General features: G+C 44.0%; 1 protein-coding gene across 1 annotated transcript; it reads left to right on the forward strand.

Annotated features, from left to right (window-relative positions):
* The first annotated feature begins 10805 nt into the window (after positions 1 to 10805).
* On the forward strand, positions 10806 to 11641 carry LOC310697706 (barrier-to-autointegration factor-like). Its single transcript, XM_083484417.1, has one exon. The coding sequence runs from the start codon at positions 10966 to 10968 to the stop codon at positions 11224 to 11226; it is 261 nt and encodes an 86-aa protein (XP_083340543.1). The 5' UTR covers positions 10806 to 10965; the 3' UTR covers positions 11227 to 11641.
* The last annotated feature ends 4196 nt before the right edge of the window (positions 11642 to 15837 follow it).

Below are 15837 nucleotides of genomic sequence, written 5' to 3' on the forward strand. Positions count from 1 at the left end.
CATTTTTTCATCTCCGCCAAGCTAAGCAGTTGGCCCCTTATCTCTCTCGCCCTGACCTAGCCACTGTGATCCATGCGACGGTCACCTCCAGACTGGATTATTGTAACTCGCTCTACGTGGGGCTGCCCTTGAGACCGACCCAGAAACTCCAGCGGGTGCAGAATGCCGCGGCGAGACTCCTTATGGGGTCTTCGCTGCGAGATCACATTCACCCGGTACTATACCAGCTGCACTGGCTCCCGGTGGAGTACAGGATCAGGTTTAAGGTGCTGGTTTTAACCTTTAAAGCCCTATACGGCCTAGGACCCTCGTACCTACGGGACCGCCTCTCCTGGTATGCCCCACAGAGAAACCTACGGTCTGCAAATAATAACATCCTCAAGGTCCCAGGCCTCAGAGAGGTTAGGCTGGCCTCAACTAGAGCCAGGGCCTTCTCGGCTGCGGCTCCAATCTGGTGGAATGCTCTGTCACAAGAGACTAGTGCCCTGCGGGACCTGACATCTTTCCGCAGGGCCTGCAAGACAGAGTTGTTCCGCCAGGCCTTTGGTCAGGGCGCAGCCTGACTCCCTCCTCTGGCAACCTGCACAGAATTTTGCTTAATTGGTTGCCTTCAATTTGAGTTAATTAATTTTTATAATGAAATATTTTTAGATTGTGTAACTATTTTACTGTTTGATTATTTGATTGTTGTTAGCCGCCCTGAGCCCGGCTTCGGCTGGGGAGGGTGGGATATAAATAAAATTTATTATTATTATTATTATTATTATTATTATTATTATTATTATTATTATTATTATTACTTTTTGAACAGTTTCAACACAACACTACAAACAGAAAAAAAGAAAAAAAGAACAATACAAATACAATACAAAAACACAACATACAAAACAAAACAAAAACAAACAAAAACAATTTAAAAACACCTCAAACATTTTCAATATCTTATCTTTCATTCGCTTATTTCCATCGACCTCCTCACACCTCCCTTTTTGTATTCCACTTCTATTAATTGTTTCAGCAATTCCTTTCCATCTTCCTCTGTTTTCTATCCTATAATTATCTTAACACATTCTTGCCTTATTTTTTCCTTTAATTTTCTATTAATCTATTTATATTTAATTCCTTATAACATTTCTACTAAAGCCATATAACTTCATTCCAACATTCTTCTAACATTCATTAATTTTACAATATTTCTATAAATAGTCTTTAAACTTTTTTCAGTCTTCTTCCCCCGACTCTTCTCCCTGGTCTCGGATCTTGCCAGTCATTTCCGCCAATTCCATATAGTCCATCAACTTCATCTGCCATTATCCAACACTTCAGTGCTTTCAAGAAGCAACCATTCTCTCAGCCAGCAAAAAGCAGATGGTTCACAACAAAGTTTAGGGGTCTGGCAGGGCAAGTCCACCTCCTTCTTTGGCATCTGTCAATATCTTAAGTTTTACTAGAGGCTTCCTGCCCTGCCAAACAAATCTAGAGACGTCCCTCTGCCACCTCCTGAAACAATCCATCCCATCCAAAGCTTGCAATGTTTGAAACAATAGCAACATCCCCGACAACACTGCAACCCTCACCCCACCACAGCAACTCGGCCCAACAATAACAACTTCAGATTTGTCCATATTTCCAAATCCCCCTTCTCTTCAATCCAACGTCCTTCACAGTTATCCTTGAATAAATTCACATTTCTGGCGGTCATACTAACCCCCAAATACCTCTCTTTCTCAACCGATGTTAGTCCTGTCTCCTCCTGAAACTCTGTCAAGCGTTCCTTTTCCTCAGGTAGGGCTCTGATCCTCAAATTCATCTGTTTCTCTTTAAGTTCAATCATAACAAATGTCAGCTTATGTTCATCAAGTTGTCCTTGTATGGATGGGACTCTCTCTCTCTCCAGTTGTATTGCTTTACATTCAGCAGCAAGGGTTTTCTCCTTGACTTCATCCGCAGTTTGCCGTATCAGAGTAGATTCCTGTATCAATTTCTGGATGGTTTCTGTATTGGTATTCACCTTTTGTCCCAGATTATTTAAACTTTCTACCATTAAGTCTATTTTAATATTTGCAGCATCCACTTTCACATTTATCACGTCTGTTTTCTTGTGAAGCTGTTCCAGCGAATCGTTTATTTTCACTAATACGACCGCTAAGGCCTCTTCTGTCGACATTCCGTCTGTTTTTTCCTTTCCATTTGCCATAACACTTAAGAGATTCAAGGTCAATCCCAGAGTCTCACAATTCTTTATCTTGCAGCTGGAAATTCCCCTAGCCCAGCTCCTGTAGAGCAACCAATTTCAAAAGCTTCCATTAGGGGAAAACAGTTTCTATTTGTATTAGTCAGTACTGTCCTCTTTTAAACAATGTTCCAATAATTCAAAGTTAGTTTCAGTTTTCAGTTACTTTTACTCCTTTCTTTTTTAAAAAAACAACAACAGCCGGAGACAGTAGAAACAATGTATTCTCTTGTTTAGCTACCTGTCAAGGAACGTTCTAAACGCTGTCAATGAACATTCCAAAAGACATCAATCCTGCTAGCAGCCCGTTTCCAGGGTCTGAGCGGTGGTATTTTAACTCTCTTGACTCTCTCCTACAGGCATATTCAGTCCACCACTTCCCCCCCTCTTCTCCTGTCTCCAAAGGGGGGGGGGTTAGTTGTTTGCCGATGGAGATTTAGCCTTTTTACAAAAGACTTTCCAAGACTTCAGCTTGCAGGCTCATTGCTTTAGTTTATTTACAAAAGGGGAAGCGGACTTCCTGTATTGAACCTCCCCATTTCGATGCCAAATTAAACGTTTAAAAATCCAATTCCCCCACTTCAGCTCTACTCACGGGTAATTACTTTAGAGTCAAATTGTCCACAGGAAAAAGTCAGTGCTCTCCGGCAACAGCTATGCGGCTTCGCTCCGTGGAAGAAGCAGACGATTCGAAGCACCGCGCCGCTCACCCCACGTCGCTCCGGATCCCCGAAACTGGGTTTCCCCGCGAGTAGGGGAGGCGCAAAAGGTGCCCGCCGAATCCCATGTTCACAGGCTTCTCCCGCCTGTGATTTTTACGGGTCTCCGCCTTCGCCATGGCGGTACAGACCCAAATTCCCACGGGGCAAATTCCTCCCGATCAGAGGAATTCCGCCATTGCCGGAGGCACCAACCCGGAAGTCCCACTTCTGATTTGTTCTAACAGCTTTATCATGAACTTTCAAGAAACATTATCGAAGGCTTTTTCAGCGTCTATAAACATCATTGCCACTTTCTTTTCATTTTTAGCCATCATCAATCCGGGATAGCAGCGGGACACGGCGCTGGAATGAGGGAGTTTCCCGCCAAATAAGGGATGGTTGACAGCTATGCATATTTTTTGCAGCTAATCAGAAAACTGACAGAGACCAGCCTACACTTCCACTTCATTTTGTGATTTTTGTATGAAGTGGGATATCTTTTCATCACATTTGGCTAATTCCTATCTTTCTCCTATGCTAGATTCTAATCTACTCTCTCTGTGTTATTTTCTAATGCAATTGAGAGTCGTGCATTTTTTCACCAGGGAACTAAGCAGCTGCATGATCGATTTTCCATTCCTCTGACACAAGCTAAGGATATTATTGGTGGGTGTCCTTCATTAACTGTTTCCTTTCCTAATAAATTTTCTCCTATGGAACGCCATTGTAGGAAAGAGGTACCTCTGGAACACCCTCTAGTGATGTACCAGCTGCTCCCCAACCCACAGTGAGAGGGACCTATTCCTTTGATTACCTGGGGGCAGGGATGCCCTACTGTTCTTACTTCCTCAGGTCCTTTGTGGATTCCAGGTCGCTGTATCCATCCCTATCAGCCAAGACATGAGCTGGCACCAAGGCCTCCAGAATCCCCTTCTGGACTTTGCAAGGACCATGACCCTGACTCCACCTCTACAGGCTCAGCAGCCCCGTGCAAAAGTCCATCGTGCCCGTCCTCATCCTCGAAAGGCTGAGGGATGCCCGAAGGTGACATGGGGAATGCTGAAGACCTTGGCCTCTGATGCCAGGACACAACTTCAGCATCATGTTTTGTTTTGTTTTTATAAGATATTTATTAAGATTTTCAAAAGATTACAAAATAGTAAGAAAAAAAAGGGAAAAAATACAAAAAAATAATAATAGCTAAAAACAATTCAGTCTTTCCATCACATGTTTTTCATTTGCTTATTTCCCGGACCTCCTTACGCCTCCCTTTTCTGTATTCCAGTTCAAATTGTTAATTCAGCAAATCCCTCCCCTCTTCATTCTCTTTGTCTTCAAGTTTAAAAATATTGTAACATTAAATTATTACCTATTAATAGCCATTTTCTCATATTCCCTTATAGCATTACAGCTAAAGACCACTTAGTTTCTATCCAGCATCATTCTAGCATTCATTAATTTTACAATATTTCTGTAAATAATCTTTAAACTTTTTCCAATCTTCTTCCACCAACTCTTCTCCCTGGTCTCGGATTCTGCCAGTCATTTCTGCCAATTCCATATAGTCCATCACCTTCATCTGCCATTCTTCCAGGGTGGGTAGATCTTGTGTCTTCCAGTACTTTGCGATGAGTATTCTTGCTGCTGTTGTTGCATACATAAAAGAAGTTCTATCCTTCTTTGGCACCAATTGGCCGACGATGCCCAGGAGAAAGGCCTCTGGTTTCTTCAAAAAGGTATATTTAAATACCTTTTTCATTTCGTTATAGATCATCTCCCAGAAAGCCTTAATCCTTGGGCACGTCCACCAAAGGTGAAAGAATGTACCTTGAGTTTCTTTACATTTCCAACATTTATTGTCAGGCAAATGATAGATTTTTGCAAGCTTGACTGGTGTCATGTACCACCTGTATATCATTTTCATAATATTCTCTCTTAAAGCATTACATGCCGTAAACTTCATACCTGTGGTCCATAACTGTTCCCAGTCAGCAAACATAATGTTATGTCCAACATCTTGTGCCCATTTAATCATAGCAGATTTCACCGTTTCATCCTGAGTATTCCATTTCAACAGCAAGTTATACATCTTTGACAAAATCTTAGTTTTGGGTTCTAACAGTTCTGTTTCTAATTTTGATTTTTCTACCTGGAAGCCAATTTTCTTATCCAAATTATATGCCTCCATTATCTGATAGTAATGAAGCCAGTCTCGCACTTTATCTTTTCACAACTTCAGCATCATGATGTTCCAGAAGCATCAGGGACTTTTTTAGTAGCCTTGATTACTCAGCTAAATATGAACTCTATGCTGATTTTAACATGTGTATTATTTGTTTTCTTGATACCAAGTACTCAATGTATCTATCTTCCCCCTGGCACTTCTTCTAGTCATAACTATAATTTGTGGATGTGTTTAGCTAAAGTGGCTAACGTCTCTCATTTTTGTCTGAGTGAAGCATATGATATGCACACTACCTTAGGAAATTGTATACTCCCTGTTTGTACACAACCCTTTCATATGGCACATGCCACACACATGGGAAAGTGGTTTTCTAAATGGATTCCTGAAGGTATCATTGGTTATACCAATCTCCATGACTGGGAAAAGGTGACACAAAAGTTACCTCTGGATGCGATAGCATTATACACACCTAGAGTTGCAGCACCACCAGACACCTCTTGTGTTCAGATTGGGAATTGCAGTAAGAAAGCAACTTGCTGTCTGGACGCAGGATGGCCAACTTGGAATTGCTCACGTGTTCAGCAGATTATTTTTAATTATGCTCATGTTAGCTTGCCAGATGATTGGTTTTTCACGTGTAATCAAATAAGTTATAACTACATTCCCGCCAATTTATCTGATGCTCAGTGCTGTCTCGGCAGACTGACATGGGTCCTGCCTAGTTGCTCAGTTTTAGAAAAGAATAGGCAGAGGTTGTTGAGCACTCCTTTAGAAATGTCTGCTAGACATCGTTATGTGATACAAGAACACATACATGAACATGAAGAGAACACAGTACATCTATTACCTTAACCTCTACTATCTTAAGCTCTTCTTACAAAAAACAAAAACAAATAAAAAAAATAAAAATAAAAAGCAGTGAGATGTAGGGGTGCAAATATCCAGAGTGTGGGGGGTCAGGTGGGATTGCTATGAGGAATTATGAAATATGGAGCAAGCCATTTGTGTCCGCGATGAAAGCATCACGTTGACTGGGGTTGATTCATTGACAATAATTTCTGATCGAATCCCACAAGCCTCTCCACCTCTGCCATTTGCTTTCTCTACGCCTGACAGGCACGTATAAACATTCTAAATACACAGGCCAGTTGTTCATCAGGCATCCTGGGTCATAAAGATAGAAGGTAGCTTTGATGTAGTTTAATTTTTAGATAGATCTTAAGGGCCAGGAAGAGAGTTCACGAGAAGATAGTAAATAATGCCATCCTGCCTGTCCTGTTTACGACCTCCAGGGTTTTGCTGAATGCATTCCTCCTTTTATTCCTATTTTATTTACTCTGAGCTACATATGCATGCTCAAGTAGGAAATAGTTTCTTTGTCATTAAAAGAATTTCTTCTGATCTGACTTTGTCCCACGTTGGGGTTTTGAAATGCTCAGAGGAAATCTGATTGGTTCTTATGAACACTGTGTAAAAAGTTCTTTTGTGAATCAAACGACCTGGGCCAAGGGGTGGAGAGGAATTATTATTATTGGCACTCCTCCCAGAGTTTTGCTGTTCAAGCCTCATGTGTATTTTGGCTAGGGCTGATGGGAGTTGGGAGTTCACAACATCCGGAGAAGGTCTCCAATTGGCTACCCCCATCTACAGTAGCCCTTTGGGCAAGTTTATTGGAAGCTAAAAATGAAAGCAGTGTATCATTTAACTGTTGGTCATTTAATATGTTGTTATGTTGCTTAGCATATAATAAGAGAGGCTTTTTAAAAATAATTTGCCTAAGCTCTTCCCTGCAACCGCATTCATTGAGTTCTAATTGAAATAAAGCACTTAAGACTGAAGGTCTATACCTCCATTACCAGTAATGGAAATATTCTGGATTGATTTCTTTGGCATAATTTCTTTAGAAGGCATGTGCAACCCTTCTTGAGCAGGCTTGGTTTTCAGTCCCTGCATATAAAAATCATACCCACTTTTCTGCTTTAGACTTCTGCAAAAATTGACTTTGGAGGCAACAAAAGAGTAGAATTTAGATAGCCATTTCCTTCAAGTTGTCTTTTTTTTTGTAAATTGCTTTGAGTGTGGGTGATTCTTTTCATCCAAGATCACTACGTGCCCCAAATGAATAATACTGTGTAAGTAAAGTTAGTAACTTTATAAAGTGAGATGCAAGGTTATTACAGAATTTCTGCATGCAGTCTGTCTTTAGCATGAAGCAAACAAACTGTGTCCTAGTTTAAATGTCACAGTCAAATGGCTTCCCCAGGTCTATGTTGTTGTGTTGTATGTGTTTTTAACATTTCACTATACACTAAGTCACTTGAAAAGGTGAAAGTCTATAGTAGATGGCAGGTAACTGAGCTAGGTGCAAGCAGCTTCCAACCTCTGAATCATCCCTTTACAGGCAAGATGCTCATACTAGAGTACAGGGATGGGGAACCTTTGGGCCCACCAGGTACTGCTGCACAAAAGTTCCCATCATTTCTGACCAGGGGCCGTGGTGCTTAGGGCTGATGGGAGCTGGAGTCCCAACATCTGCAAGGCCACAGATTTCCCCACCTCTGCCCTAACTAGTATCGGTGTGCTCTCAGCTTTAGGAGACTTAAACTTTCATTTTATATAGATGGGAGGAAACCAGTCTCTTCTAGTGTGGCTAATCTTGGCTTAGATCTTATGTATAACCGGAAGCAAAACAAAACAAGCAATTTGCATCTTATGTGCATTTAACATGTGTTTTCAGCAATACATGCTTGGCGGCAGCCACATTCCAGCCTTTTTCTTCTGCCTGCTTCTGTTTCTCTGCTTGCTTCCCTCCCATCAGCCCACAAACCCATGTTTGCCCAGGCAAGTACTGCTTGGCATGTTCTGTGAGTGGGGTGCCTTTGGTGGAAGTGTGGTACCTCTTGAGAGTGAAGATCCGCAATGTTCTCATGAGAAGTTGCAATAAAGGTCTGGGTGTACTTGAGGCCTCCAGCTTCCTCCCACCTCTGAGCCTTCAACTTGCCAGTTGCCCCCTTTGAACAGTCATGGCTTCTCAAAGAATCCTGTGAACCTCAGTTAAGGGTACTGAGAATTGCTAGGAAACTCCCTTTTCCCCTCACAGAGTTACAATTCCCAAAGTTCCCATGGTAAAAGGATTGACTGTTAAACCACTCAGGGAATTGTAGCTATCAGAGGACTAGGGGTTTCATAACAACTGCGGCACCCATAACAAATTGAAGTTCCCAAAATTCTTTGGGGAAATCATGACTGCTTAAAGCAATGTGATATTGCTTTAAACATATGGTGCAGTTGGGGCCTCATTTTACTTGCTAAAGAATTGTGTTGCTGGTGCTGTATACCCCACTGTGCCCAATAAACAATGGTGCCTTTCAATATATTTTCAGACTTGCCTCTCTCTTCTAGCAAAGTATTCTATGGCAGATGTACATTAAATCCAGTTTGAGATTGCGCATCTGATAACATTATATAAGTACAGATGAACAGTCTGTGTATGTAACTAATAAAGCAGAATGTATTTTATAGAAATTGTGGATGTGTGTGAAATGTTTCAAAGCACCCTGCATGGCACCTAGCAGTACCATGAAGCTAGTGTCTTCTTCTTTCTTTTTTTTTAGGCCAGCATCTTTCATGCATTTCGGTGTCAAAACATTCTTCAGAACCACATGCAGGAGATAGATTTTGATGCTGCCTCCTTATATACAGGTGAAACTCGGAAATTAGAATATCGTGGAAAAGTTCATTTATTTCAGTAATTCAACTTAAAAGGTGAAACTAATATATGAGATAGACTCATGACATGCAAAGCAAGATATGTCAAGCCTTTATTTGTTATAATTGTGATGATCATGGCGTACAGCTGATGAAAACCCCAAATTAACAATCTCAGGAAATTAGAATATTAAATAAAATCAGCAAAACAAGGACTGCAAATAGAGCAATTTTGGACCTCTGAGAAGTAGAAGCATGCATATGTACTTAGTACTTGGTTTGGGCCCCTTTTGCATCAATTACTGCCTCAATGTGGCGTGGCATGGATGCTATCAGCCTGTGGCACTGCTGAGGTGTTATGAAAGACCAGGATGCTTCAATAGCAGCCTTCAGCTCTTCTGCATTGCTCGGTCTTATGTCTCTCATCTGTCTCTTGGCAGTGCCCCATAGATTCTCTATGGGGTTCAGGTCAGGCGAATTTGCTGGCCAATCAAGCACAGTAATCCCATGGGCATCGAACCAGGTTTTGGTATTTTTGGCAGTGTGGGCAGGTGCCAAGTCCAGCTGGAAAATAAGTCAGCATCCCCATGAAGCTGGTCTGCGGAAGGAAGAATGAAGTGCTCCAAAATCTCCTGGTAGACGGCTGCATTGACCCGGGACTTAATGAAGCACAGTGGACCAACACCAGCTGATGACATGGCTCCCCCAATCAACACAGACTGTGGAAACGTCACACTGGACTTCAAGCATCTGGCATTGTGTCCCTCCCCGTTCTTCCTCCAGACTCTGGGTCCTTGGTTTCCAAATGAGATGCAAAATCTGTTCTTATCAGAAAAGAGATTTGCTCTATTTGCAGTCCTTATTTTGCTGATTTCATTTAATATTCTAATCATCACAATGATAACTAATAAAGCCTTGACATATCTCGCTTTGCATGTCATGAGTCTATCTCATATATTGTTGTTGTTTAGTTGTTTAGTCGTGTCCGGCTCTTCGTGACCCCCTGGACCAGAGCACGCCAGGCATTCCTGTCTTCCACTGCCTCCCACAGTTTGGTCAAACTCATGCTGGTAGCTTCGAGAACACTGTCCAACCATCTCGTTCTCTGTCGTCCCTTTCTCCTTGTGCCCTCCATCTTTCCCAACATCAGGGTCTTTTCCAGGGAGTCTTCTCTTCTCATGAGGTGGCCAAAGTATTGGAGCCTCAGCTTCAGGATCTGTCCTTCCAGTGAGCACTCAGGGCTGATTTCCTTAAGAATGGAGAGGTTTGATTTTCTTGCAGTCCATGGGACTCTCAAGAGTCTCCTCCAGCACCAGAATTCAAAAGCATCCATTCTTCGGCGATCAGCCTTCTTTATGGTCCAGCTCTCACCTTTTAAGCCGAATTCCTGAAATAAATGAACTTTTCCACAATATTCTAATTTTCTGAGTTTCACCTGTATACTGGCCACATTCACAAAACACATTTAAAACACTATTGTCTTAAATAGCCATGGCTTCCCTCAAAGAATCCTGGGAACTGATTTGCTAAGAGGGCTGATGTCAGGGAACTGACATCGGAGCTAGAGGCGGAGGGAAGGCTCTCAAATGATGCTGGAGAAGGGCCCAGCAGGGAGAGAGGCAGCTCCGCAGATGGGGAAGCAAATCAGCGCAACACCAGGGATATAGAGGGGCTGATGGGGGAATCGGCGAGAGGGCTCCAGGACTCTTCACCGGACACCAGCGGGGAGAGCACGGGTCCTCCGCTACCCACGCCCACCCTGCGCAGAAGACTTCCGCGCAGAGAGAGTAGGAGGAGACTGGGTGTCAAACAACTTTTATGTTGGAAAAGATTTAAGAAACGCCCACTGACGGATTCTGCTAGCAACTGAGGCAGCCACGAATTGAAGGGCTGTTCAGACAGAAAGGTTTAACAAGGCAACATAACCAGGAGAGGCGGCAACTTACGCACGAGCAACCCCATACCCATTACAGCTGAGAACCCCTTTTCTGCTCCCAGAGCAGTTTATCAATCCCTCTTCACAGGGAACTCTGGGAATTGTAGCTCTGTGAAGAGACTAGTGGGTCTTCTAACAACTCTCAGCACCCTTTGGTGGGAGCAGTGGTTGAGGCGAGAGAGCAGGCAGAGCTGCAGGCAACATGACCACCAGTCAGAAGCATCAGGACTTCATGGCTGAGCCCATGGGGGACAAGTCTCTTGGTACTTTAGCTGGCATTGGAGATGTACTTGGCAGGAAGCTGGAAGACAAAGGCTTTGACAAGGCGTACGTGGTTCTGGGACAGTTCTTAGTGCTGAAGGACCTCTTCCGCGAGTGGCTGAAGGACACATGCGGTGCCAATGCCAAGCAATCCAGAGACTGTTATGGCTGCCTGAAGGAATGGTGTGATGCTTTCTTGTGATTGTTGGCCAAAGCCTGGTGGATGCTGTGAGGGCTTTTGTAGTTGAATAGAGATTGTTCCTCCCCATCTCTCTCAGCACCTACTTCTTATAAACCTTCCAACATCTACACAAGCTGCTGAGGGCTATTGCTCCCAACACTGGGGTGGGGTGGGGGGAAGCCATGGCTGCCTTTTAATGTAACTGAATCTTTTTTCCTCCAGGGAGAGGATTGAGAAACATCAAATGTTCTAAACATCAAGTAGGTCGTTGTTTTTTACGTGGCTTTAATAGCACCCCCCCTCACTGTTAGGCCACCCAACTCCAGAACCAGACCTGCCTGCTAACAATAATGGAAGTTCCCCTACTACCTTTGTTTGAGCTCCAATTAGACTGAGATTTACCCGTCAATCCTGAAGACAAAAGATGTTATTAGGATTATTACAGTGGTGCCCCGCAAGACGAATGCCTCGCAAGACGAAAAACTCGCTAGACGAAAGGGTTTTGCAGTTTTTGAGCTGCTTCGCAAGACGAATTTCCCTATGGGCTTGCTTCGCAAGACGAAAACGTCTTGCAAGTTTGTTTCCTTTTTCTTAAAACCGTTAATACCCAGGGTGCATTGCTTGAAGAGGTGCAGTTGCGACTTGACTTCAATGAGCCTTTTTTGAGGTTTTTGAAGACTTTGCTGATTTTTGAAGCTTTTCCAAAACTTCTTTTGCAGCCATTTGGTAAGTTAAACTTTTAAAACTTTTTTGGGGGTTTTTGGATTTTGGGTTGGGGTGTTTGGAATTCAAGGACTTGGTGTTGGGGAGGGGTTTGTAAGAATCTGGAAGCTTGTGTTTTTTCCTGCATTTTTTGGGACCATTAGGCCACTCTGCTGTTTTTTTTTTTAAAAAAAATTCTGGGTTTGAATTTCTGTGTGGTGGGTGGCTGGGGGAACAGTTGAGGAGGGGTTTGCAAGAATCCGGAAGCTTGTGTGTTTTTTTCTGCATTTTTATGATTTTCTGTGACCATTGGGCCACTCTGCTGTTTGTTTTTTTAAAAAAAATCTGGGTTTGAATTTCTGTGTGGTGGGTGGCTGGGGGAACAGTTGAGGAGGGTTTTGCAAGAATCTCGAAGCTTGTGTGTTTTTTTTCTGCATTTTTATGATTTTCTGTGACCATTGGGCCACTCTGCTGTTTTTTTTAAAAAAAATATCTGGGTTTGAATTTCTGTGTGGTGGGTGGCTCGGGGAACAGTTGAGGAGGGGTTTGCAATAATCTGGAAGCTTGTGTGGTTTTTTCCTGCATTTTTATGATTTTCTGTGACCATTGGGCCACTCGGCTGTTTTTTTTTAAAAAAAATCTGGATTTGAATTTCTGTGTGGTGGGTGGCTGGAGGAACAGTTGGGGAGGGTTTTGCAACAGTTGGGGAGGGGCTGGGGGAACAGTTGGGGAGGGGTTTGCAAGAATCTGGAAGCTTGTGTGTTTTTTTTCTGCATTTTTATGATTTTCTGTGACCATTGGGCCACTCTGCTGTTTTTTTTAAAAAAAATATCTGGGTTTGAATTTCTGTGTGGTGGGTGGCTCGGGGAACAGTTGAGGAGGGGTTTGCAATAATCTGGAAGCTTGTGTGGTTTTTTCCTGCATTTTTATGATTTTCTGTGACCATTGGGCCACTCTGCTGTTTTTTTTAAAAAAAAATCTGGATTTGAATTTCTGTGTGGTGGGTGGCTGGGGGAACAGTTGGGGAGGGGCTTGCAAGAATCTGGAAGCTTGTGTGGTTTTTTTCTGCATTTTTCTGATTTTCTGTGACCATTGGGCCACTCTGCTGTTTTTTAAAAAAAATTCTGGATTTGAATTTCTGTGTGGTGGGTGGCTGGGGGAACAGTTGGGGAGGGGTTTGCAACAGTTGGGGAGGGCCTGGGGGAACAGTTGGGGAGGGGTTTGCAACAGTTGGGGAGGGGCTGGGGGAACAGTTGGGGAGGGGTTTGCAACAGTTGGGGAGGGGCTGGGGGAACAGTTGAGGTTTTTGAAGACTTTGGTGATTTTTGAAGCTTTTCCAAAACTTCTTTTGCAGCCATTCGGTAAGTTAAACTTTTAAAACTTTTTTGGGGGGTTTTGGATTCTGGGTTGGGGTGTTTGGAATTCAAGGACTTGGTTCTGGGTTTGAATTTCTGTGTGGTGGGTGGCTGGGTGCTTTTGAATTTTTTGGAAGTGAAGCACTGATTTTTATTTTTATTTTGGGTTTGCGAAGGTAGGAGCTGTGCTGCCATGGGACCCAAGAAGACTGCTGCTGCAGAGGCCGGCGAGGGGAAGAAGGCGAAGGTTACGCTGGAAATGAAGGAGGAGATCATCCGGAAGCACGACGGTGGAATGCGTGTGACAGACCTCACCAGGGAGTACGGGAGGAATCCATCAACCATCGGGACCATCCTGAAGATGAGGGAGAAGATCCTTGCGACTGATGTAGCCAAGGGAGTCACCAGGATCGTGAAGAACCGCCCAGCTGTTCTGGAGGAGGTGGAGAAGTTGCTGCTCATCTGGTTAGAAGAGAAGCAGCGTGCAGGGGACACAGTGACTGAGGCCATCATTTGTGAGAAGGCCAAGGCCTTGCACGTAGACCTCGTCCGGGAACAGCCAGGAACCTCAGGCGAGCCAGAAGTCTTCAAGGCAAGCAGAGGCTGGTTTGACCGGTTCAAGACAAGATCTGGAATCCACAGCGTGGTCAGGCATGGAGAGGCTGCCAGTTCTGATGTTTCTGCGGCTGAAGACTTTGCAGCGGAGTTCCTGGAGGTTGTGAAGACGGAGGGCTACGTTCCACAGCAGGTCTTCAACTGCGACGAGACCGGGCTGTTTTGGAAGAGGATGCCCAAAAGGACTTTCATCACACAGGAGGAGGCCAAGTTGCCTGGCCACAAGCCCATGAAGGACCGTCTGACCCTGCTCTTCTGTGCCAACGCAAGCGGCGACCTGAAGATCAAGCCCCTGCTGGTGTACCACTCGGAGAACCCACGGGCCTTCAAGAAACACAAGGTCGACAAGGAGCAGCTGAGTGTCATGTGGCGATCCAACAGTAAGGCTTGGGTCACACGTGTGCTGTTTGTGGACTGGGTCAATCTTGCTTTTGGCCCTGCTGTCAGACAGTACCTGCTGGACAACGACCTGCTGCTGAAGGCTTTGCTTCTGATGGACAATGCTCCTGCTCATCCTAAAGGCCTTGAGGAGGACTTGTTGGAGGAGTTCAGCTTCATCAGCATCATGTTCCTGCCGCCTAACACCACGCCACTGCTCCAGCCGATGGATCAGCAGGTCATCGCCAATTTCAAAAAACTCTACACCAAGGAGCTTTTCAGGCGATGCTTCGAGGTGACTGATTGCACCACCATCACCCTGCGGGAATTCTGAAAGGACCACTTCGACATCGTCACCTGCTTGAAGATGATCACCACGGCCTGGAACGGGATCAGCCAGAGAAATTTGAATTGCGCTTGGCGCAGCCTGTGGCCGGACTGTGTGGCACCAAGTGACTCTGATGCACCAGAGTCAACAGTGGTGCAGGACATTGTTGCCTTGGGGAGAACCATGGGCCTGGAGGTCACAGAGGAGGACATCAGCGAGCTGGTGGAGGAGCACGACCACGAGCTGACCACCCAGGAGCTGGTCGAACTGCAGGCAGAGGCTGCGCAGGAGCAGGCCTCGCTGGAAGAGGAGGAAGCAACTGAGGAACGGCTGTCCTCCAAATAACTGAGGGACATTTGCCTGAAGTGGAAGGATGTGCAGGCTTTTGCACAACGGCACCACCCTGACAAGCACAAGGCACATGACCTTGTGAACACTTTTGATAAGAGGGTCATGTCGCCTTTCAGGGAGGTGCTGAAAAGGCGGATGAAGCAGCAGACCATGGACAGGTTCTTCAGCAAGAAGCAAAGAGTGGAAGAGGAACCTTCTTTGAGTTGTCCCCCAGAGTCTTAGAAAATGTACTGTACACTTTGTTGATTTTTAAATGTTTTTCTGTCATGTTTAGAAACTTAATTTATTGTTCCTTCAATTTTTGAAATGCTCTTTACAGTATGTGTGACTTTAAAGAGCACTTAATAAACTCTTGTACCAAATTTGGCTTTGTTTGGACTTTTTTTGACCATAGGAACGCATTAATTGAATTTCAATGCATTCCTATGGGATTTCGTGCTTCGCAAGACGAAAAATTCGCTAGACGAAAAAACTCGCGGAACGAATTCATTTTGTCTTGCGAGGCACCACTGTATTTTTGTGATTTCTCTCCAGTATTTGATCCCCGCTATAATTTTTATGCTACTCAGTTTATTGGCAAGAACCAAAAATCAGCTGTGTTAACTAAAACAACTCCTCTCAGCACCCTTAACAAACGGCAGCTCCCAGAATTCTTTGCAGAAAACCATTACCAGCTAACGCTTGTTCTAATCAGTAAACCCAAATAAACTAATGGACCCAAGTTAGTCTCGTTCATTAATTTCATTGTATCTACTCTGAGTAGGACTAGCATTGGCTACAGCCCATTGCTTATGAATGGATCACACATAATTCAAGCACAAAAGGCAGGAGCAGATGTTTTATTGAAACCCATGGACTTATAAGGCAGCCTCTTGTGGCATACTGTTTTGCAGGAAGATTAAT

This window comes from Podarcis liolepis (assembly GCF_965112155.1).
Source record: "Podarcis liolepis genome assembly, chromosome: W".
Taxonomy (NCBI): Eukaryota; Metazoa; Chordata; class Lepidosauria; order Squamata; family Lacertidae; genus Podarcis; species Podarcis liolepis.